This window comes from Helicoverpa zea, chromosome 31, assembly GCF_022581195.2.
Source record: "Helicoverpa zea isolate HzStark_Cry1AcR chromosome 31, ilHelZeax1.1, whole genome shotgun sequence".
In the NCBI taxonomy this organism is placed as follows: Eukaryota; Metazoa; Arthropoda; class Insecta; order Lepidoptera; family Noctuidae; genus Helicoverpa; species Helicoverpa zea.
This window is the reverse complement of record NC_061482.1, coordinates 17458680-17485020: the sequence shown is the minus strand read 5'-3', so window position 1 is coordinate 17485020 and position 26341 is coordinate 17458680. Positions and strand designations below refer to the sequence as shown.

At 39.1% G+C, this 26341-nt stretch overlaps 1 protein-coding gene across 1 annotated transcript in view; it reads right to left on the bottom strand.

Moving 5' to 3' along the window:
- The window catches only part of LOC124645095 (adenylate cyclase type 6-like), a 329505-nt gene that overhangs the window by 74472 nt on the left and 228692 nt on the right, over positions 1-26341 (bottom strand). Inside the window, exons 7-11 of the mRNA XM_047184835.1 lie at positions 14106-14287; positions 12551-12723; positions 9961-10081; positions 8131-8287; positions 6543-6695 (exon numbers count right to left, since the gene is read on the bottom strand). Coding sequence (XP_047040791.1) covers positions 6543-6695; positions 8131-8287; positions 9961-10081; positions 12551-12723; positions 14106-14287 — 786 coding nt within the window. The remainder of the gene's footprint in view (positions 1-6542; positions 6696-8130; positions 8288-9960; positions 10082-12550; positions 12724-14105; positions 14288-26341) is intronic.

Genomic DNA, 26341 nt, shown 5'->3' with positions numbered 1-26341 from the left:
CGATGCAACTGAGTACCAGTATTTACAAGGAGCGACTGCCTATCTGACGTCCACAAACCGGTTACCCGCTCAACCCAACACCCCTTGGTAAGACTTACTGGCTTCTGACTACCCATAACGACTGCCAAGAATGTTCAATGACAGCCGGAACCTACAGTTTAACATCCCCTCCAAATAACGGTCATTGGTATCCAAAATATACGTAGAAAGTACATACGAACTTAGAAAAGTTGCATTGGCAGGCACTTGCCAGAACTGGAATCAAAGACGCACGCTCATACTTGAGAGATTGGTTCTCTACCCACTAAACCACCACGACTTTGTCATCTATTTAATGTTTTTTACGCGGACTAATTAGAATCACTACTTTTATCCATACATATGGTCACGTCTATTGCGGTTCAGTTCTCAGCGTTTTGTTTAGTCTGCTGTGCTTTTGCCGTTAAAGTACAAAAATTAAATATATGGAACGTTTCTAATGGTTATTCGTATTCCGTTGTTTTCAAGTCAACGGGCCCTTAAAATTCAATATCAGACTATTCAGATCTTTGATTTTGCTGACCCCGTAGTCGCTGGCATAAGGGACAGGATCCGCGTACGAAGTCGCGGGCAGAAGCTAGTGATATTAATAAAAGAAAAGTATGTTTTACATAAGGCCAAATAATGAACGCAGTCAACCAGGCCGAAAACCGAATAGGAAACATATAACCGTAGCAAGTCTCCACAAAACTCTCTGAGACGAAGTCGAATCCTCTAGTAATAAAATAGTGTGATATATAGACCCCGTGTCGCGTGCCACAGGTTGTTACTCACCCGGCTACTGGAAGCGACAGCGGGTAGTCACGTTACATGGCTTTCTTTGTGAAATGCACTTTCCAATTCTTTTAGAAAAATGTGGTTTCAATCTTGCGCCAAATGTGCAGTGTTTATTTTGTTTTGTGAAACTTTATTCGAAGCTACTTCATTTATTTTTTGCTGTTACTATTCCCACTTAATTTCAGATTTTTAGCGCCTTAAATATTAATATTTTTTTTAGAATTTACTACTGTCTACTCCTCTTGGTCTATGAAATTATTCCATCAGTCTCGCCGGATGAATGTCTAATCTAGACTTTATATTTACGAGCCTGAAATATTTCAACATATTTTATTTTTGTCGTACACGAGATGCCACTTAAACTGGATGCCACGGACGCCGAAAATTCATAGAAATAAAATGTATATTTTTACATGTTGCTTAAGCCACGTCACATATGAGGCGTGATCTTCATATTCATTCTTCATTTACGACAGTCATCTCTGATGACTCTGTTTAAACGAAAGTTCTTTCAATGCAAATGTTTCTCGATTAACTTGCTAACGCATCATCATCATTATCTGCCTAGCCTTTTTCCAACTGTATTGGCGTCGGCTTTAAGTTTAACCGGATGCAGCTAAGTATCAGTGTTTTACAATGAGCGGCTGCTTGTCCAACCTCCTTACCAACCCCGTTAACCAAGCTTCCCAAAACCCTAAGTAAGACTGGTTGCCAAATTTACTGGCTACTGACTACCCGTAACGACTGCCAAAGATGTTCAAATGACCGAGGTGAACTTTTAAATGCATATTAAATGAATATTGTGAGAAACACCCGCCTAAACCAACTTCAATATAGGTATTTCGATCTCTCTGAAAGGAACGGCAGGCAATACTGCGCTTTCCACTGTAAGTACTTTCTCAAGTTAATTTAAATGAATAACCTGAGTATTTGTTGAGCGAAACGTTTTGTTATTTCCTTGTAGATGAATCTGAGTTGTTGGAATTTAATTGGCTTTCTCGATTCGATTTAATTAATCGAATTGGTCTTTGACAGTGCTACAGTAATTAATATAGTTTGGAACTCCATTTTTATTGATTAACAGATTGACATACTCGTGTACGATAGAGGTATACTTATTTTATAAAACTGAAGAGTTATTTGTCCTGCTCGTTCGCTTATCTCAGGAAGTACTGCACCAATTCGCAAAAACTTTCAGTTTTAGATTAGATAGCCCATTTAGAGTAGAAGGCTTTAGACTACCTTTTTATCTAGCAGCACGGACAATTTCCCGCTTCCCACAAGACTCGGATGAAACGGCGAGCAGAAGCTAATCTCTACTAACATTATAAATGCGAAAATAACTCAGTCGCTTTCACGTCTAAACCACTGAACTGATTTTAATAAAATTTGGTACAGAGATAGAGTTGACCTTGAGAAAGAACAAAGGAGAGTTTTTATCCCATTCTGCCGCATTAGGCACGTCCTGTAAGGGTAGATGTAAGGTTGTGTGTATGTAGGTATGTAAATAATCCCGGACTTTTGAAGAATTCTCTTGGAAACGCGATATAACCGAACTCTACGCGGGCGAGGCCGCAGGCGGAAGCTACTATTATATATCTATGAGTCTAGCCCTCTTTTTTATGGGAAATCATCTAATGACCCCACCAGCTGTGGGTTATTGACTAAAACCTACCATTTACCTTCTTGAGCCCTTTGTTTACCAGGTAACTCTTTCGAACAATCCCGCAGCCCCGGCAGGATGAGTCTAACCCTCTCGTATCGACATAAAGACAGTGAGTATCAATGCCTTACGTGGTCCCCGGGGCCCGGCCATACCCGGTCCTTTGTGACGACTACCCGCAAACAGTTCACTCCCAAGCTTTATTGTATTTATGCAAAACGAGATAAACTGCCGTGAGATCGACGTGTTAGTTTATATTAAATATGTTGGTGATGTGATATTGTGCGGAAATAAATGTATAGATTGTTGTTAGGGTTCCGTACCCAAAGGGTAAAATGGGACCCTATTGTTTTCGCTCCTCTGTCCGTCCGTCCGTCTGTCTCCAGGCTGTATCTCATGAACCGTGATAGTTAGAGAGCTGAAATTTTCACAGATGATATATATCTGTTGCCGCTATTACAACAAATACTGAAAACTAGAATAAAATAAATATCTTGGGGGGCTCCCATACAACAAACGTGATATTTTTGCTCTGGTACGGAACCCTTCGTGCGCGAGTCCGACTCGCACTTGGCCGGTTTTTATCGACAGCGGGTGAGCCAAACTTGTGTGCGTAAATGTACATGCACAATATCTTTGTATGCGTAAGCTCAGGAGCGCTCAGTATTAGCCGTGTCATCTAGTCGTACCAACACACTGATTGTGTACATATTTACACTAGCTTCTGCCAGCGGTTTCACCCGCATCCCGTGGGAACCTCTGCACGAACCCGGATAAAAAGTATAGCCTTCCTCGATAAATGGGTTATCTAACACCGAAAGAATTGTTCAAATCGGACCAGTAGTTCCTGAGATTAGCGCGTTCAAACAAACAAACAAACTCTTCAGCTTTATAATATTAGTATAGATAAGTAAGGCTCACCCGCATTCGTAAAGTATATTTTGCCCTATAATTAAACACGACTAGGTGCGATAAAACAAATAAAAGTTTGTCATGTGTACATCTGTCAGTATATTCGTTACATACAGTTTAAACTATTCATCCGATATTGATGAATGGCCTGTCAGGCTCAATATTGTAGTTCGGAACACAAACTTTTTTATACACTAACAATTGTTAGATCACGTTTATAAATATTAAAGCATTTTCAGATATCTCAAGATCGAAAGGAGTGGAAAAGAGCCCTACGTCCCTGATGAGGGATGACAAGATACCATCATCATCACAATATGATCCTCTTAAAAATCAGACTGATTAAATGAGCAATAGTTAAGATTAAGCTTAAAAAGTATCCAAGCGTAAAGCATCTAAGGACTTAAAAATATCAATGAAGCAAGTATATACACTTAGGTTTTGTTGCTTTAAATACAAGCTTAGCCCAGAATTAATTACTACTACTGAATAGGGCCCAGACTATCTTTAGAAAGTTCCATCATTAGTATCAGATTCCATCATTAGCAAACTTGGTAAGTTGAATAACGGGACGGCGAGAGTTACCAGCGGTAAACATAATTATGTCAAGACCGATTGTCGGTCACTGTGGCTGTTTTGAAAAATCAGCCAGCTGCACAGGACATAATGATGTCCTCCTAGCCGATTATTGGCCTGTCTGGAAGATCAGCCAGCTGCGCAGGACATACAGTGCACATGTACAACGTGCTCCCGAGGAAAGGGCTGCTTCAGTAGAAGTAATTGCGGTGCCTTCTCAATAAGGTAGGAGAGTGCTGATCATATTTGTACGTATGTGCGCCTCAAGTTCATGGTTGTGCTTGTAATTTTTTTGGTATGCGTGTTTAGTGGGTAATGTCATGAATAACCTTACTAACTGAAGCGTTGCCTCGGCTCCCGCGCATAATTTGGCAGACGTTCTTGCATAGTAAAGATTTTAGCAAATAGCGGTTCCGTTTGGTTTAATGATCAAAATGCTATCTTTATTTTGCAGTTGCAATGCATCCTTTTAATGCTGCCATACGGCATCAACATTGTCGAATATAAAAAAATGCTCTGTTCATTTGTTTATTTCACTTACAACAATGACGTTCGTCTATTATTTCGTGTCTCCCAGAAGAGGTATACAGTAACAGTGTACAAAGCAAAGACCTGGTCCCGGTATAATCCGGGCGGATATTACATCTGCAGGTCCGGATATGAGTACACCACGCTGACACACCCGGACACACGGACATACCCGGGCTTAGCATGCGAGCGGGAAATTATAACCAGCTTCTAGTCTGTTCGTCAATGTTATGTGGGACTAACGTGTGTATTATGGTAGTTTCAAACTGATCAAGTTCAATGAACTGTCATAATCTATGCAGTTTGTGTGAAAGCGCATCACAGTAAGTCTACTTGATTAAGTATAGGTAGGTGTTATTATCAGCAATATTTTTTTTTCTACCGCAATGATAAATGAAACTGGCATCTAGAATACTGCACGTTTTTGTTGGCTGTCCCTTTTGTTTTTGGATGAATAGGGTGATGAAGTCCGTTACGATGCTTTACCAAATTATGAATTTGGTATGATAAATAAATTTATTTTTGACCTGGTCTTCAATCTAATTTGTTGGTGGACCAAAATTCCTGCCATAGTTTGTTTATCAAATTACAACATAAAGTGTCACCAAGCCAAGATCCTCACCCAATGGCACCCCACATCAATAGTCGTAAGTCGTACATTCCATATAATCGAGATAACGTTCAAAGCAAATCTCAGCGTCAAAGCCTTCCTAAACTAATGTTCAATAATACACATTCAGTGTGAGAGATATCGGATGTAACAGACCAATGAATATAGTTGTTTGTCTCAGGATTATCGCCTTGGTACGTAATGAATTGAAGAGCTTCGAAGGAGATGTTAGAACTATTCATGTATAGAATAAGATTAGTCCTGTTGAAAAGCTAGTGGTATTTACGGATTGTGAGAAATGTTACAGCTTTGTGGTGTATTATCTTTTGTGTTATCAATTGTTGTTGTATCTCTTTGACAACGAATTACAATTAATCTACTGTCTTTTTGGTGCAGGAATTGATACCCCCGTGCATCGGATCGGAGAGCACGTAAATGTCGGTCCTGCGCTTGATCTCTCTCCAGTCGTATCAGATTGCCGTCCCATCGAGCTGCGAGAGTGAGAGAATAGAGAGTGCACTGTGTATGCGCAAATGTTTGTATCAACTTAGAGAGTACAGCGCAGTCAGTACGCCAACATTGCCACTAAACTCTCAATGCCTTTAATAAACGATTCGATTCTTATTGATGCCGCAGCTATACAGTCGTCAATTACGTAAGCACAACAGGCCTGACAAAACAACGGAAGCCCAGTGAATGGAAGCGGTCCGCGGCGCGACCGCGCTCGCACCGACAATAGCTAATATTGAACGGTGCACCAAAGCCGTAGCCTTTGACTCTTGTCACACATTTGCATAAACGACGCCTTTTCATTTAAATTGTTTATCTTTGTAAACGATCCCTGACTGCGGCGAGCGGTGCTCAGCCCGTGCGGTTTATTTTAATGTGTACAGATGTTTTATTTTGTGGAATGGTTGAGATATACTCGTGTGTATAGGTGAATGTATATGGATAGGTAGGTAGGTCTTTGTATGACTGGGTAACTGGACCACTGCTACTGATGCTACTGACGTGATGTATGGTTAAACTCTTTACAAAAATTACCTGCACAATTAAGTTATCATCAGCCTTTTTACTTTCCCACTGCAGAGCACAGGCCATTTCAATACAATTCAGCTATCATCAGCCTTTTTACTCTCTCACAGGCCTCGTGTGAGAATACAGACATGGTATGAACATAAGTCGCGAGCTAGTTCAGACATTACCGTCCAAGTTACACAGTCCAAGATATATTTGGAGAGTTTTTATTAATATAAAATTAACTATCTTTGAAGTTTTTACCACCAACCTGTCCCACTTATTATTCCCTACAGAACAACTTCTAAGTAAACATATAACGGTATCTGTGGAGGTCTAAGGGGGAAGCCTATGTTCAGCAGTGGACGTCCTATGGCTGAGATGATGATGATGATGATGATGATGAAATATATAAGTCACCTGTTGCTGATTCTCGCGCTGCGTCACAAGCCGTGCCTCCACGCAGTCGCGCGTCTCCAAGAAGGCGCGTCGCTGTGCCAGCTCCCGAGGGTTGTGGGTCATGATGCCGGCCAGGTTGCACGCAATCAGGGTCGCCACAGAGCAGTAGATTTGCTGTGGAAGACACAAGTCTTTAGAGCTGGACTTAGAACAGGATTATGGGGTTATTCAAGAAGAATCTTCCTGCCTTATAAACTAGCCGTTTTTCCGCGGTTTCACCCGGGTCACGTAGGAGCTACTGCTCGCACCGGGATAAAATATAGCCTATGTTACTCGCAGATAATATAGCTTTCTAATGGTGAAAGAATATTTTAAATCGGTCCCGTAGTTTTTGAGTTTATCCATTACAAACAAACAAACAAAGTTTTCTTCTTTTAGTGTAGGTGAATGGAGTGAATGTGAAATCTATGTCTTGATTAATTTTGTTATTTCAGCAGCATCTATCCTTCATGTATCGCATACCATAACTGCTTCTTTCATGTAGCTCAAGTACTTGTCCAAGAAATGAAACTTTAGAGTTTGATGCCGTGGATTTTCTCATGGTTTCATCATGTCCAAGCGAACTACTTCCCGCAACCTGATAAAAGGTTGCCTTTGTCCTTTCTTAGGCTCTTGACCAAGTGCATAAAAATGTGGCAGACAGTATGTGTCGATCCCCGGTTGATCATAGGCTTGCATGCATTGCAAGCGTGATTCTTCCAGTTTCTTACTTTTTACCTACGCTGTTTTGCAAAAGACTACTTTCAACCTTATTCTCTCACATAGCACCTTATCTAAAGTCTCCTGTAACACACCTAAGCCACAGAACTGCTATAAAACTTAGTTATGCACTTAAACTGAAAGTCAAACCTCAGTTCGCAGTTCTGTGATCGCGTCGTAAACTCTTAACGACTGCGGCTCCTGATCGCAGCGACAAAGCGAAGCCGCGACACGGTTAAAATTAATTATTCAGTCGTCACTTAACTTACTATACTCGCTTCGGCGGAGTTCGTGTCAAATTGTTATTTATTCAAGCTATTGTACTACTAGTTGTGAGCTGTAGTTTCGCTCGTGTTTTCAGGTAACTTATAATTGCAGCCGGGTTAAAAGTAGTCTACGACCTTTCTATGGTTCTAGACTATCTGCATCCCAAGTTTCAGTTAAATCGATGTAGTAATTTTCGCAGCAGTATAGTTATATAGTCGACTTTTTATCCATATACAGGAATGAGTTCTCTCAGTACACAAGCAAAACCGCTAGCAGAAAGATAGAATACCCAATCATAACTGGCAGCCAGTCCAGCATGAGGTGGGCTCCGATGTTGACGATGCCGAGCGCGAGGCTGGCCACGGCTGACAGAAGCTTCTACCTATACATACGTAGTCACAAGTCACAACAATGTCGATCCTGTTTGTGATCTCTCTCCGGTCGTGTCGGATTACCGTCCCATCGGGCTGTGAGAGTGAAGGAATAGCGAGTACACTTGTGTCTGCGCAAATGCTCGTGCACAATAATATGTCCTGCGCAGCTGTCTGATCTACTTATAACAGTCACAAATGTTGATACTCACGTGCACATCAGCAGCATAGTCCAGCATGAGGTGGGCTCCGATGTTGACGATGCCCAGGGCGAGGCCGGCGACAGTGGCCTCGTGGAGCCTCACCGGCAGCGTCGCGTACGTCGCGTAAGTCAGCAGAGCGCAGGCGCCGGTGCTGATACTCAGCGAGCTAAACGAACATGTATTTGTTAGAAAATGGTGAATAGAAGTGAACAATTTTATAATTTAATCTTTTATAATTTAATGTTATTATTATTTTTTTAATCCATATTTGATCTATTCATGTATCTTTAATTTGAATTTATTTTAATTGTCGTGTTTAGAATATTTTTAATTGATTTCATTGCATTGTTTTGTTTTAATTTATTTTAATTTGTCTGTTACAATAATACTAATTTTAATTGATTTTTGCAAAGTCTTTAGTAATAATTTCATATTGTTTTTTGTATAATTATAATTTAATGCATGTATTTCGTGTGTGATTTCCTATAATTAAGGAAACACAAGAAAAGATAATATCTGTTCCTAAAACCTGTCTGTAATGTGTATTTCTTGTTGGAAATCCAAATAAATAAATAAATAAACAAGGTTGCCGAACTGTGACGAACTTTAGGGAGACCAATTTGTCCAGCAGTGGACGGCTTTAAGCAAAACAAAGACTATGTATAGAAGTGGAAGTATAAATCGAAGATGCTTAATCAGCAAGCTATTGCCTATAGCGATGTGTCGTACTGTATTGTATCAAACTCCTTTTCAAATGATGATATTTTTATTTATTTATTTAGGATTTTACGATTTTTAAATATTAATGCTTATCCACAAACTACATGTTGTACATACCACAACACAACACATTGACCCAAATATAAACAAACATGTACATGTACATGTTTGTACATGTTTCTACACAACCACAACTATGTACTTGGAGATGGAGGACCTATGCAATAGTAGCTTGAACTAATTCGCGTACCAAAAATAATGTGTACCTTAGGACACTCAAGTTTTACCAATAATTCAAAATCAGTTGTGTAGATCATTGACCCAAATATAAACAAAACTCTATTGTCGTCTAGACAACAGATGACAGCTTAAGGCCGACGGAGTCGTCACAACATCAGCTCTTTAGGGAATACCCGTCTTATACTAAGTCCCTGGCTTGTCCACTTTTATTATAGCTACGGACTTATTCTCTTTCGCCAAGTTATCAAAGTGGAAACACAGAAAACATTGTGAAAGTAAATAAAAAGCCACGTAGAAGGTACAGTCGTGACAAGGGGAACACCTTCCGGCTCTCAGGCGCGCCGCATTACCCTGAACGACCACTTTCCGGCGCTCGTAAACGTCGTCCTACCCCCGCGCGTCCCACCGCAACTCCCCCCGCGGCCACCGTTAAAAATGAAACAATAACACCTTTAACGACTGGCAAATTTGCTCGAATATTGGCCAAGTAACACTATCCGATAACACCTCGCCGTAAAAACGTTCGCCGACAGTAAACTCGGCGATAAAACCGCCGCGGACGGCTTTGATCTAAACCCGGTACAAACACGTCTAGCGCACTTGTAAACTTCGTTTGAAAATGTGCGAACTTCCGACTAACATTCGGAACGGTTTTCAAAATGCGGTGTAAACAAATGGACCCTTGGTTTGTGGTCTGTTTGAGGCGAGGTCCGGGTGGCGGAAACTTTTAATTTCAATTTAACGCATGTTGGAGTCGCGGGTGCTATTGTTGAACGACGAAGCGACAGTCACCAACTCGTGTTGCTGGCTTAATTGGACAGAGTTGTAACGAGCTCGCTATAGAAAGGAGTGGTGGAACTATTGTGTATTGAAACTTACCGCAGCACAGAGGTGCCGGTGAGAGCCAGTTCGATAAGCAGGAAGGTCACAAGGACCACGTAGGAGATGGTCAGCAGGTAGATTTCGTTCATAGCCGGGCGGCTCAGGCACGCCAGCAAGCCTAAAACAAAACAAAACTATTTAAAAAACACAAATTATTTTAACATTTCGTACAATCATTCAGCAGATTTATAATATCCGAATAAAGTTCTAAAAATATTCGGCAGTTGTCAAAGCTTACACAACAGTTATTTCCTAATTAGTGGAATCCCATCCGAAAATAGATCGTCGCTTCGTGTGAATTCGAACACGAATAATTGATTACTTAGTATTTGTAACACGTTTATAAATAGAGGCGATCAATGGTAGATTTATTTACTTAATTGGTGGGCTTGTATCGAATGCAAATGTTAGTTTTCCTGGTACTTCAAAGGTCAGGAGATTGTTTGTGAAATGGGCGTGATCCTAATTATAAACAGTTAATCAGGCGACAGAAGCTAATCAAAGTGTTACGTAACCGCTTGATACCCACAAGTTAGCTAGCCCGAGCTAACACTGTACTCAGTCCAACAACTACACGCGTGTTGCCGTGTACCTACACGCCGTGTGTCGTCGTCCACTACACACATTACACACATCGACACGTAATCCTATAAGTCGCTAATGGAAGCGACACGAGCTGAGTCAGCTCAGGCGACATAATTGAAATCATCTGCATTTGCAATTTGGTCCTGCGAACGTTTTCCACGAAACCGAACACCGGATTCATTTGGCTTTAGAAGTTGGCTACAATGGGTAACTTTCATCGTTTTATGATAGCATAAAACTGGGGATTTAATAACTGGAGATTAGACAGTTTAATAAAATAGATAGATAGATAGATAGATAGATATTCTTTATTAGGTACACCAATGTTACATTTTTGATCTTAAACTAGGTATTTAAAGTAGGTGACATAATGGGCGGTCTTATCGCTAAGAGCGATCTCTTCCAGACAACCTTAGGATGGATTGAGACGAGAAGGAAAAGATTATATTTATTTTAAATAGCTTCTGCAAAATGTGCCGAGCCCCGGATAACATCTAGTACCTATACCTATGTATCTATAAATTATGTAGTAATACATTATTGGCACGGCAATAAATCACCACAAAATCTGGCAATTTCTTGGGCCACAATTTGTTAACGGCAAATGATCCGTGAACGAAGGCTGCCACAATATGGGTAGCTCCTTAAGTCCCAACTCACTGATATGATTTTAATTGTTCAGATTATATAGGTATTGTGGTTTTCTAAAGAGTTATAGGACCATGATAATTTTGAGAAGCCCCACATACTGAGTGAAATTGACCAGAATGACACTGGGTGAAATTGACCAGAATGACAATACAATAAAAGATTCTTAAAAATGCTTTTTGACTGGTTTCAGTACATTGGAATATAATGATAAAGTACACATTGGAACGGTATAATGTTTGTATCTACTCACAAGAAACCACACAGAATAACACAAGTTATGGACTCAATGGATTACATATGTGATTTTTCTATCATAAAAAATCTATGAATTTAGAAAGCTATGTATTCGTTAGTTTTCTTAATAGCGAAAGTTTTCAAATAAAACTGCTTATTAAAATTTTCCACTTTTCTTTACAAATAATGCTGACTAATAATTCGTTTAAAATGTAGGTACAAGATTTAGATTAATAAAAGCCTTTCTGCTTTTAAGTATGCCCATTATTTCTGGTACCCCTTTGACCTAGTATTCTCTTATTCTTATAGGACTACCTAACACAGCGTAAGGCATCCCTACTAATATTATAAATGCGAAAGTTATTATATCAGTTTGTCTGTTTGTTGCGCTTTCACGTCTAAACCACTGAACTGATTTTAATAAAATCTGGTATAGAGACAGAGTTGACCTTGAGAAAGAGCAAATGTCGTCAAGTCTACTCTTATTAAGAGAGCATACTATAAAATCAAAGACTATATTGACGACAAGGATGTATGGCGTTAGTCCTACATTGCACAAGTGGCTTCCCTGGCGACTGGCAGGCTGTCTAGGAATATCTCTGTTCTCATTAATGTTCTTGCTCTTATCATGTTGTTATTATTATTATTTCTTTTGCTTTATATAACTTGGTTTGTTTAATTTATTAACTTCTTAAAATAGTTTGTATAATAATTTTCTCTTATAACTTCCTAGTTCAACTTGCATTGTATAACTTTCTCAAAGTCAACCCAAAAAATATTGTAAACATTTCTTTTTCATGTTATTATCGTATGTATCAATACATACAAATTGTAACACCTATTATGTTTTAAAAAAAGAGTAACCATGGAGTTTCTTGCCCGTTCTTCTCCATAGGAAGCTACTTTTGGAATGGGCAACTAGAATCAAACTTATTTATAATTTTGACGTTCATAAGTGAACGTCAAAATTTGAAGATTTGGAGCATATGATAGTTTTATCCCGGACTTTTGAAAAATTCTCTTGGAAACGCGATATAACGGAACTATATGCAGGCGAAGCCGATGAAACTAGTATTAAATAAGTGTAAAATACCAATAGAAATAAAATGATACTCACAGGCGTATACCAGAGCAGTAATTCCGAGGATGATGATGTTGACGATGTGGGCGACCCTCTCCTTCTCGTAGATGAGGCGTTCGTGTTGCGTGGCGTTGATGGCCGCGAGCGCCTCGTGGTAACGGCTGGTCGTCACGTTCATGTAGCGGTGAGGGTCATGTAGGCTGTCACGGCTGGGGACAAGGTCTCATGTTATTATATTGGCTACAGATAACAATAATATTAATGGGGTCCAGCTGTGTTCTGTTTAGGGAGATCAGCCAGATGAACAGGATGTATTATAATGGACGAGAATTTGCGCGGCGGCAGGTGCAATCTCTATTCCTTCACTCTCATAGCCAGATGAGATGCGACCGAAGAGTGATCCATAAAACCTGCTTAGTGATCATCATCATATCATATTGGCCAGACCCGGGAATCGAATCCGGACTACTGGGTCAACGAGGCAGTATCAGGCTCCAATTAGAGTAGTGATTAAAGTTCTTAGCTTTTTGTTCTCAGAATTTTAGTAAATTTCAAATTCTTCAATTAAAACATTAACCCCCTTATTTATAAAATCTCTAATCACCTTCTAAGCAACATTTTAACTAATCACTACTTAAAGTCTTAAGTAGTAATTAAATGTTAGTTAAGACATGCTTAAGCAACGTTTATACGTAAGAATTTTCTTAAACAGCCCTTAAGTATTACTTATATTTAATTCACGTTTATAAGTAAGGCTGTAAATCTACCAATCTATCTGGTTAAGTCAATATTCTTGAAGCTAGTTATTCTTTTAAGAGTACTTCAAATCTGTGACTTGGTTGGATTTTTCTAAAGTCTCAATTGAAACCGTTTCTTTTCCGACAGTAACTATTTTAATGTATTCATACTGAGAAAACAATCTGAGAGTGATGTGAAAGCCAAGATTCTTGTGAGCTACCTTTTAACCTAAAAGTAGCTTATTTAAATAAACTACTTTTTCTTTAAGGATTTTACGAATATAATGATCCGTTTGGGTAAACACAAAAAAGCCAGATACTCCTAACGATAACAAGGAATAGTTAAAAATAAGGCCTTATTCGAAGTTGGTTATTATTACATATATTACCTACGACCTAGCTACCTCCACCCGCTTGGATGTCGGTTTTTGCAAGTGATAAATAAGGAACTACTCGAACAATTTTGTGTAAACTTTACATAAACTATCTACTAAATAGTCCAAATAAATATGGATAAGTGTGCCTGTTCTCGAGTTATAAAATCACAGCAAAAGGTTCTTAGAGTCTTATGAAGAAGAACCGGCAAGAAACTCCATAAATACTCTAAATCCTAACTAATATTATAAATGTGAAAGTAACTCTGTCTGTCTGTCTGTTACGCTATCACGTCTAAACCGCTGAACCGATTTTAATAAAATTTGGTACAGAAATAGAGTTGACCTTGAGAAAAAACATAGGGTAGTTTTTATCCCGGACTTTTGAAGAATTCTCTTGGAAACGCGATATAACCGAACTCTGCGTGGGCAAAGCCGCGGGCGGAAGCTAGTATATCTACAATATAAACGAAAACTTACTTAAAGTTGTCCATATAGGTGTTGTTGAGGGCCTCGGCCTGGCTGAGCAGGCCTTGTGCCACCAGCAGCGTCTGTATCTGCACAGCCATGAGGCCGACAGCTACTGCCAGCAGCAGACCCAGCAGGTGCGTCATGTTAGTCTGGTTCATGCGGAGAAAGTAACGCTGGTACAGCATTTCCACCTGCGGGCAAAGATAAGGTTTGAACTTAATAACACTGTTCGGAGACTCGGGCTGTCATTTTGGTCAAGACAATAAGGGTCCGCTCAGATAGGCCGGCTCGGAGAGCATCGACGCGCATTTTTCTTTTCACACAGACCGGAGTCGGCTCTGATCGGCGTCGATCGGCTCCGATCGGCTGCGTGAGATGCAATTGGAGCCAAACGTCAGCAAGACCGAGTAAAAGTATGTCACAGGCATTCCTAGTTTATGGGCCAGGGTCTCAACATTTGTGTGCCTTCAATTAAATCGTAAACCTGCTAGATATTAAGCATTTTGTAAGGATTTGCATCAATAAAGCATATATTTATTTATTTAAAGTACACGATCGGAGCCGATCGGAGCCGGTCGGCTCCGCTTATTATTTCACACCGAGCGCCTTCGAGCATTTTTAATGATAAAAGAAGTGCGCATGCAAAAATAAACCTTACTTTAAATACTAAGTACTCAATTTTCAACGATTTCAAGAATTTGCTTTCCTCTCCGAGCCGGTCTGTCTGAACGGACCCTAAGAGGCTCGTCAAGTCGTGTGAGTCCCGGCGGTCATTTCTACGTTTCAGTCAGAAAGTCTGGTAAAATAGAGTCACAAAGGTTTGGAGTTCAGACAGGCAGTAGCTTCTTGTAAAACACTGGTACTCAGCAGCATCACATTGAAGTGTATTTTAATATTTACTTTACCTACGGAATCTTTTTTAAATGAGCTTGTATTCTATGTCATAATAAATGTAAGCAGTAAGCACTTATGATTTTATTACAGTACCAATGAGAATTCTTAGTACACTTATTAACGAGCTGAAGATGGGATATGAGTTTACCACACAGTAACAAGTTAAGTAAAAGTTAAAAGAGCTATTGCAGGAACTTAGATTACTTAGTGGTTCTTAGTGAAGTTGTCATTTCCATATAAGTTAGCAACATGTGCTTATAAGGCGGTGGATACACTAGGACATTTTGTCCTATAAGATGTTGCGCAATATTCCATGTGACTCTGTGAACATTGCATAGTGGCCTGCAACATTGTACGTGACATATGAATGTTGCTTGTTCTCACCTCGGACTTTTACGCCAGATCACTGGTGAATTTTTGCGTTTAAAGCAAAACAAAAAAGTGTTTTTTTTTTTATAATTAAGCAAAAAGGAAAGTAGTGGTAGAACATAGGTGGGTTGGAGTGTCCCCTATACTATTTTGTCCTATTTAGTTGTTTACAAACATGTTGCGCAACATATTGCTCCTTTTGTCCCCTGTGTATCCGTCACTTAACGTTCACAGTACTGAAGTGCTCAGTTGTAGCCGAAGGCGTCTTATTACCATCCCACTGTTTATTTATAATTACCAACAAAATGACTTCTCAAATTGTTTCTGACGTCATTTTGCTGTACAGGCAATTTCCCCATTCTGTGTTTTTGTTACGCACTTGCCGTTTTCCGTGGTTTCACCCGCGTCTTGTGAGAATTACTGCCCGTATTTGGATAAAATATAGCCTATGTTACTCAAATAGCGTGTAGCTTTCAAACGGTGAAAAAAAGTTAAATTGTTTCAATGAGCCTTCAGGGTACAAACAAACAAAAAAAACTTTCCTTTTAATTATATTAGTACAGAGTTCTAAAGGCATAAAGAGACACAACCAATGAGCAAAACTGATACAAACTTGAACAGAGTATAGTCTAACAGGTTTGGAACAAAATTGAAGATCAATTTTGATAAAGTTCTTGCGCAAAGGTAAACAAATCATTCTCTCAACCTTATGCTATTTGAAGTGCGATCCTCTTGAGACGCTCATATACTGCTACAAAAAAAAAATAAGATTTCTATTGACCATTTCACACTGAAACTGGATGACTTACTAATACAATAGCTAGACCGTGTAATATTATGAACTAGCCTTTCTCCGCGGTTCCACCCGCGTTCTTTGGAAACTGCTGACCGCAACTGAATAAAGAGTAACCTGTGTCTTTGCTCAAGCTCTAGACTATTTGTGTACCAAATCTTATTTAGATCAGTTCAGTAGTTTTGGCGAAAAAGCGCGACATATAAAACTAAATTTTAATTCATCATCATCGGGCCAGCCTTTTCCCATCTCTGTTGAAGTCTCCCAGACTAACTGGATGCAGCTGAGACCTGGCTTTTAACTACCCGTAACGGCTGTTAAAGATGTTCAAATGACAGCATATTAATTTTGATTCATTATTATTATATTTATCTCGTAGTACATTATATTCTTAGTCATTAAACTGGTCATGCAAGGCTACTATTAGCGCGGACTTGGCAGCCATTTCTCGTGCAACTCAATGCGTCCAATTAAGCGATGCACGGAGCGCTCGCGAGTCTAGTTAATGTCGGAGTAATTGCATTGTTACAATCCGATTTACACTCTTATTATTTTCCTCTTTATATCCTACTTATTTAATGTGATAAATGCGAAAGTTTTTGTAAGTATGGAAGTGTGTAATCTATCTGTTACTTACAACTACGATGAAAATTAGAAGTAGCTGAAATTGCTTATTAGAATCAAATTTTTCCCCCGGTTCCACCCATGTCCTGTGGGAACTTCTGCCCTTACCCGGATAAAATATATCCTGTATTATCCGGGGATAATGAAGCTTCCCAATAGTGCATGATTTCGGAGTCTTCAGGGTACAAAAAAAAATACTTTTGTAGTTAAGATAATCTCGTCACTTGAATGTAAACTAACAGAATAGCAGAAAAACTGTTTTCCAAACGGTTTTGCAAAAGTCTGAAACATTACTTTCAAAATCAGCCTAGTAAAAAGAAAACCATAAGCGGTTACAAAACGTGTCTTCATTGACAGCCGAGCGGTGTCTTACAAACGCGACGATCAAGGGAGAATGGGGGTTAGTGGGTCACACTGCCCCCACAATAGACCCGGAGAGGGTTTTATAATAATTCGGAGTCGCCCCCTGACCCTCCGTTACCTTTTACCGTATCGGTGAATATTTGTTTGAATAATTTGAATCTAGTTAGGTTTTTTGCTCCTCGGAGACATAGGGGTTGTAACTTCTATATTATTTAAGTTTAGATAAGGGTGCATCCACACGGTTCAAGTAGCATGTTGAGGCACATGCGCAGGTTTCATGCAGTCCAGCGACTCGCGCATGTGCCAAAGCCAAAATACCCACCCGCGTACTCTTGTCACTTGCGCATATAAACTTGCTCCAGCTACATGCACCGTGTAGACGCACCCTTACTGCGGACGTGTACTACATTGAACATAAAGTTGTTAAGTCTAAGTTACTAATAAAACAAAATCTTTAACCCGGGTACGGGAAGAAGTACCTCCATGAAGCAGTTGAAACCGCGGAAAAGCAGCTTGGCTGTCCTAATATTATAATGCTGAAGAGTTTACTGTTTGCTTGAACGCTCTAATCTAACGATTCATTAGTCGGATTGAAAAATTATTATGTCTATACATATTATCCGGATGCGCGGAGCGGTTCCCACGGGATGCCGGTAAAATCCTGGCGGAAGTTCTCAAATTATATACAGTATATTTCATTTCATCTATTTTATGTTCCTAAAAATATGTGTACGGTAGCTAACCCTTTATAAACATTATGAATGAACTTGGAAGAATTTTTCATCATTTGCTAAAGCCTACGCTTTATCCGGCAGCCCATTATTCAGTAAAACACATACATACACTGATACAAAAACATCGCAAAACCTACGCAAAAACTGTCTATTCCCACACACGCGACATAAAGGAATATAGAAACGAACAATACTTGTAACTTCAAGCATGATAAGGAACATTATCATAGCAATCGTACGGGTAACTAGCTCCGACATGTTACCCCCGCCTCTCGTACTCCGAACTCCCCTTACCCCCTCCCTCGCCTAGGGTAAGTTCCCATACTCACTAACTACACAGTTATGTCATGTCTCGTTATAGTTATTAACAGGTTCAGGATAACCCTCGGCGTTATGTCGAAAGGATTTCGGCCCTGTTTATGGAAATATAACGTATATTGTAACATTAGACTATTACGAACAATATTGTGGGGATTATTCGGCCTAAATAGGGCTGTTCGCTCTTGTGCTTCGAGTGCGAGGGGCATTACTGTTCTCGTTAGGCGTAAGCTGGTATAAAATGCTGCTACTTTGTGTAGCAGTTCAGGGAAATCATAGTTTGTATTGCAGTCTGCTCAACAGACACAGGTTTCATTCCATATTTATGTACATATATAGTCATCATCATCAGCCTTTTTTATTGTCCCACTGCAGGGCACAGGCCCTTATTATTTAGTTATTATACCGTCCTTTCATTAGATCACTGCCCTGAGCGATCGGAAATGAAAGCGTTTGCCATATTAAACATCAATCCAGCACATTATCACTTGCTATTGTCGAACAATATTCACGATTCCGTACAAATAATTGCGTTACACGCTTCAATAATTGCATCGCGTCCCCAGCCCGTACCTTTATCGCATTATCATGTAATTCGACCGACAAAAACACTTTGTTTGGTAACCATTGAGCTCGTAATTAAGCGTCGGTCGCGAACCAAAACACTTCAGCAACAATCGAATATTTGGAGCTCAACGCAATTAAAATGCATTGTTGTGAACCCAGCCACAAATTATAAATAACAACAAATAATACAGTAAATGTACAACAATAGTGCATTTACATTTAACGCGAATAACGCTTCGCTTAACTCGAAGATATTATTGTAGTTGAATTTCTGAGCTGTGAGCGAGCTTTGTAATGTAAAAGTGTTCTACTCAAAGGTTGCCAGCTACAATAACTTGGGTTATTCGCTTGATCAATGTGGGGGGAATAAATTAGTAATATCCATCCAAGTCGTTGTATTCAGTTGGCATTTGAAACCTACAATTACTTCAATATGAATAGCTTTTGTTTGTTGCAGGACTTTATTGCAGGTGCATCACGCAAACTATACGTTGTATTTTTACTCGGAACGAACTAAAACTAATCAAACTTTTACAGTGTGTATCGATTCAAATCAACCCCAGTTTCAAACATTTCCCATTACTGTGAAATTCCCTATTGTAAATCCCTCCAGATATAACAATTAGAACTTGCAAGTAATTATTGTAACAACATACCATGAGGTTTCTTTTCAAACTAAATGTCCAGTATGTTACAATGGGAGCTAACTAAGCGTTTTACCAATAGCACGCCAGCAGTTAGCTAACCTGCCAACTGCTAGTTCCAAAGTTAGTTGAACACCAACTTGTAACCACGAGGTGCCGAACGGACCTGAAAACTGCCGAAGAGTCCCGACATCCGTCGCCGCAAAACTTGGAAAGATACACGCCATTTGGACTTCTCTTTGAACGTAAATATTAAATGTGTTTCTTTCATTACGGGTGAGTGGCTTTTCAGTTAAAATTGCGTCCTTCAAACGGTTCACGCCTCGTATGTCCAAAATTGAAATTTATGTGGAACAAATTAAATATAAACGAGAGTGTGGGTGTGTGGGTGAAGTCAAGCATTCTGATTTCTTTCAGTAGGCATAATCAGACGCAGCTGAGTATCAGTGTTTTATATAAAGTGGCTGCCTATTTGTTATCCTCAACCCAGACACCTGAGCAAGTTGGTAAGATTGATTTTCAGGCCTAGCCGTAACGACTGTCAAAAATGTTCAAATAATAGCCGGGAGCAGCTCGTTATAAAATAGGTGGACACCAAGAGTTGCTTACCCTTTAATGATCGACCCGTGCGGCTGTAACTTAGCCACAAGCCAACTCAAATTAATCATTTAAGGAAACTCGGCACAAATATGGAAAATATCAGATTACGAGTGTTAATTAAATAATGACATGAAACAGGTCACGTATTAGGGCAGGCTAAGAAGCCATTGAACAAATGAATAGGTTCAGACTCGATGTGCTTATGACGCAAAAGATAAAGACTGAGTTATAACAAACTAGATATCGCCCGCGGTTTCACCTGCGTTGCCTGAAAACTTATTCACTGAGCTAGATACAAAGTACTAGTAGTCTATAGTTTTGCCCACGAAGGAGAAAAGACTAGCGGAGATGCCCTAACGCAGGTAGGTCACGCGCCTTCAGGTAGGTCAAATACGTCACGACTACGTCACGGCAGGCGTGGCTGGACACCGCCCATATATCGTCCTTTACATCAAACTGACATCTTGTCATGGTTGTATTTTTACCACAATTTCAACAGATTTTATTTGTTACTCGATTAAAACGATGAAATGCGCTATCATTAATTGTAGAAATTGCTCAGGATCCAAACTCAAACATACCATAGGATAACATTTCACGTGTAAGTAATATTTTAGCTTTAAAACATATTTTTTGCTAGAGACATCTGTCGTCGAATAGCTGCATTTCTAGAACCTCTAAGTGAATTTGTATTATTTTCGTATCAATCTTGTATCAATGTATATTATTGGTACCAATTTTTGCCTTAAAAAGCAGCTTCATTTTTCCTTGCATCCTACAAGTTTTTTTATAGATTATTTACAAACCAAAACATATGATATATTATCATGAAAATTTAATATTATAAAAACACCATCTTTCGGTAAGTAGTCGACTTACGTATATTTGAAGTAAAATTGTGTTCATCAAGACAGAGAGACCCGTTACAAAATTAAGTGCTACCAGACATCGAAAATGCAATCACCCATTCTTAAAAAAGGTCTTATTTAAAAAAGCTGCAATTATCTTAATAACTCATAACTCTAACTATGTAGATTTATTTATATTCATCACTAGCCGTTTTCCCGCGGTTTCACCCGCGTACCGTGGGAGCTACTGCCCGCACCGGGATAAAATATAGCCTATGTTACTTGCAGATAATATAGCTTTCTAATGGTGAAAGAATATTTAAAATCGGTCCAGTAGTTTTTGAGTTTATCCATTACAACCAAACAAACTAACAAAGTTTTCCTCTTTATAATATTAATAGATCAGCAATGTTTTACATAGGTATATCTCTCTTGCCGTACATACTTTTTGAATGTACCTTTACTCAGAGCAACATCGGACACACATAATGTCAGCCACTTAGTGGATGCGCCGTTATGATATAGTTGTGAAAACTCTAATTTGATAAACACTGTCCCTATAATTTTAATTCCCATTTTTCTTGGTGAATTTCGTAATGTGGCAACATCGAAAATAACAACAGTCATCGCAGCACGGTTTTAGACATGTTCTAGAACAAATAGAACGAATTTTCGTGCTTGTGATGCCATAGTGGCTAGTAGACGAACTAACACAATGCCATAAGTTGATACTTAAATTACACCATGGGGGTATTTTAGACCCGTGGTGAATAAAAATGATTTTTCATCGAGTCTCCGTTTAATGGTTCCTAGATACCTATTTCATTTCTGGAGGAGTAAATAAATTGTTGTGGGGCAAGTTCTCTGCACAAAATAATACTTATATAACAATTAATTTTCTAACTTTTTTATCTCTCTCTTTTTCTTCGTTCATTTCAAATGAATGCTTCTTTAAACTTTCTAATTGAATTACTATTTTAAAAGAATTATTAATTTTGAGTATTTACTTTACTTTTGAGTATGTCACTAGTGGTCGATGTTAGTTTAGGGTTAGATTTTAATCATCCTATTCCACGCTAGATGGATTTACAAAAAATGGGTGGCTTCCCATAAAAGGCGTATAAGGGTGGAGCACGGGTGGAGACAGTAACGTTCCTCGTCCCCCGCTCACCCGAATTTTGGCGCGCTGCTTTGTTAGGAGATTTTTCGTTAGGGCATCTCCGCTAGTCTTTTCTCCTCCGTGGTTTTGCCTGATAAATGTACTATCTAACACTGAAATAATTTTCCAAATCGGACCACTACTTCCAGAGATTAGCGCGTTCAAACCAAATCTTCACCTCAAAAATAATAGTCCAGATTACTTCAACTAAAACAAACTTTGGCGGTCAAAGTCAAAGTTTTGTTTGCAGCCAAGTTTAACCTAGAACATGTACGTGACGACCCTTCATAATATACCCTTGAAGGAGTGAAATATCGTAATTACAGTCAGCTGGGGCGAGGTGCGATCGAGCCGTCATTAAAAGTTCCTTTACACTCGAATATAATGAGCACAAAGTTGAGCACTCGCTGTATTGAATTTAAAACGACTTTGATTATTTTTAACTTCAATAAAACGCATTTTGGAACACCTGTCTTTTAAGTTTCGAGAATTTGATTGAACATTATTATTTTGTTTAGACGGGGTCACTAGCTTAGTAATGTTCAAGCAAATACTTTATTGATGATTTAACTAATAACATTAATATTATAAAGGGGAAACTTTGAGTATGTGTGTTTGTTTATGACTTCTTCAAAGTCTGACTTCTTCAAAACTTGTTAGTAGTGTAGCTCATGCATCAGTTTAACATATAGGCCAATGCTTATAAACTGGTTTCCTCAAGAAACGTGTCATACCGCGTGCGGAAGCCAGTCTTAGAAAAATGATGTAAAAATTGTAGCACGTAAGCAGATAAATAAACTGAGTCACAAAACAGCAAAGCTCTTATCCGTCGAACACAAGGACCATTATTTTACAAATCAAATCCAATTTCAACGCAGATTTGCTGAGTTCCCTTTAAGTATTCCTTCGGTTCAAATCCAAGAAATAAATACAAGAGAGCAGCACAGAATAAATCATAACTATCTGAGTTCAAAGTGCATTGTTATCGAGGACCATTGCAGCAAAAAGAAGCAACGACTTCGACTGATTTTAAGCCTGTAATACAGCTGGCTTTGTTTAAACTGGTCCTTTTGCCTCTTGTTCCAGTTGGTCCTCCGGAAAGCATAATTGAAAATGGTCCTGCATTCGATGCTGGAGGAAAAAATGAGGAAAATATCGATACTGGGTTTGGTCTTTTAATTGGCAATGCTGGAGCAATATCTAACGAGCGATTTCAATAAGCTACCTATCTCTCTAGTTGTTGTTTTGCTTACTAGAGTTAGAATCATGACATTAGGTTTATAGGTACAGGTGATGTCAAATTCCTATTAGAAATTAGTCGTAAGAGAGTATTGCAAGGCTATGAAGTAACATATCCACACTGCTATAGTGACAGTATATAATAGAGATAGGCTTATACTGTTGCATAGTATTCTGTAACCTACTGAAGAAGCTGTAGTTATTAATAATCATGCCCGGCTTGCAGGCGGCATCATACCTAACTACGTTACTTCGTGGACACCAACGACTATTATGAGAAAACTATGTTTATTTATGTCATAGCCGTCAGGCGGATTTGAGAAAATTTGGACACTAGGGTTTGTTAGGTAGTTAAAGCTGCAGCTCACTAGATAAAAGAAGTCCTTTAAATACTTATTGAAAAAAAAAATTCTCTAAAGTATCATAGTAATCGTCTGTAAAACTTTCGTTTTATAAAATGTATTCTTATAATTACAACCAAAACAAGTCGGAGTTAACCACAATATAAACGTCATAATATAAATCATTACAAGGCCTATAAATCATTATCCCAATAATTGCAATATTATTTTGAACTGTCATTAGAGGTTTCAAACTTATTGTCTTCGAAACCGGAGACGAACTAAGTTCGTGAAGCCTTCTGGCTGCCAAGGATAAAAGCGCAATACGTCAAGATTGTAACTGTCCGAGCTTCATTTGTTCACTTAGCCCTTCAAATACGGTCATTAGTTATGAGGCGACCATGCCTCGTTATTTTGTGCCTCGACGATCTATCAGAGGGTTGGGTGCCACAAAAAATGCACAAATAATTTGCGGTAAACGCCTGGTAGATAGGCAAGAACGATTGTTAATATGATTGAAATAATTCGTGTTTTTCTGAAGTTAACCAATTGCGTAATATTGTTAGTACAGATCTTGCCTAGCAGCGTTGATAGTCCAAAGTTAGCTTCTAGACTTCACGATGGTCAAAAATAAATGTAGAAAACACTATCTTCAGAGAAGAAAAGTTATTTAGCGATTACGAAAACAAGGCTAAAACCTCATACATAACATGATCAGTATGCGAGTGACGTTTCACCGTGACGTCAGAGTTCACTGGCTCACGAAAGTCGCGGAGTCTGTCACGCGTGATATCACGTTACGTGCCGCCGGCGCCTCGCGGCTCATGCCTCGCGCCTCGTGCCTCGTGAGCCAGTGTACCCGAGTCCCTTCGCCCCTGGCTGAGCACTGCACATGTGTCTCTCTCAGATGTGTGGGGTATAATTCCGGGAAGAAACTATATGTTTCCACCTGTTACGACAGTTGTAGGTATATCTCTGTTATTCACTTATAGTAATACATACACCTTAAAAATAATTATAGAATATTTATAGTTACCTGTATAGTTATAGAACTATACAGGCAACTATAAATATTCTATAATTATTTTTCGTTTTTCTACGTCATAGTCCGATATAAGTAGTTAAAACTAGCGCGGAAGACGAAAATGGAATTTTCAACCGTCTCCTGCACAACAAATCAATTACAAAAAATAAAAACAATAGTAACCGCGTTGCGACGATGCTTAGGAGTTCGTAATACGTGAACGAATGAATAATATAAGTTTCCATTCAATAAAAGGAATATTTCCCTTTACATTTCTATGTCCTTGCATAAAAATAAAAGCATACAAAACCCTCAGTTGGACAGCGAGCCGGCATCAACGCGACTCGTTTGCCGAAACCCAAAAACACGTGACACTGCAAAATTTTATTTCGTGTTTATATTCCGTATAATCAAAGCTAACGTAAAAAAATCAACACATATACGTATTTAACTTTGCTTTCAGTTTATATTTGGATGCCGACGGCGAAAATATGAATTTTAATGTGTTTGCCTTTTGATTGAGGTAAACAGATGCGCAGTTACCTGTGTTCACGAGTTTTGTTACGTTACACCTACATATTATAAAAAGGTCTCATGATATGGGAGTTAGTCCTAAAGGTGCGTTTTGAAAGCTAAGCCAACCACACTTTGCAAATCGGTCGATGTCTGAGGGCGGTTGCACGTGCTGCTGTCGCTTCGATCCAAATCGATGTAAAAACATACAAACCAGAAGTTGGAAGATGCAGTCTGCAGCTAGCATTCAAAATATACTTTTGCTATAACGCTTCAACATGTGTTAGGTTAGTAAAACAGCTCGACAAACTGGCTCGGAGCCAGCGCTGTGTCACCGGAGTGTATTGGACCCCACGTGTCACCGGCAAACTGGCTTACACTGAAGGGTTAACCGCCACTCTTTAGTCCAAACCCACACGTTACAATCCTCTGCGGACTTTGCGGCTTCTCATTTTAATCCCGGTTTATAAAACACTCATAAAGAAAGATGGCATTTGTTAAACAAAAACTTTGCTCACACAAAGCAACCCCAATTTAAAAAAAAAATATTCGCCAAATAAAATCCCAAGGCTCAAGTAATCCAAGTGTCAGCCAACTTGGCTTTATGTACACAATTTGTCCGTTCATTTACTTGAGCATTATTAAATGGACATCATAAACTGCTGTAAAGCTGTTGTTTTTCCTCGACAAAATTAATAAAGGCTGTTACGCTCCGTCGACTCTGATTTTTGTTTTAATCTTAAGGTGGCTGAAATGTTGCTAAGATTGCCACCGTAACGGCCAGGTACTTTGTACAAATACATTTTAGTTAAGTAGCTAAGAGGCTGTTAAATCGTACCTTCACTGAATAACAACAGGTAGAAATATCACGGATTCGAGAGCCAGAGCTTACCAGGTTTGAAATTGGATATGTCTCATTTGATTCGGCATAAACCTTTCAACAGCGAATTCACGCGGATCCCATTGTGTTTGTACATTACGGCAAATCCGCGGATTTGCAAACAATATGAAAAAACATCTATCGGCATGCGGGGATCAGAGAAGCGGGCGCCCCGTCACGTCACAGCGCGCTCCGGTAAGTCTCGCGAAAGATTGAACACCGCGATATGATTGAACTAGTTTGCTTAAGAACAACGGAGCGAACAAGTTTGTCGTGTAATCTCAACAGCGATTACAAATCAGTTTTACGAGACTTCGACTACTTTGCGAGCTCAG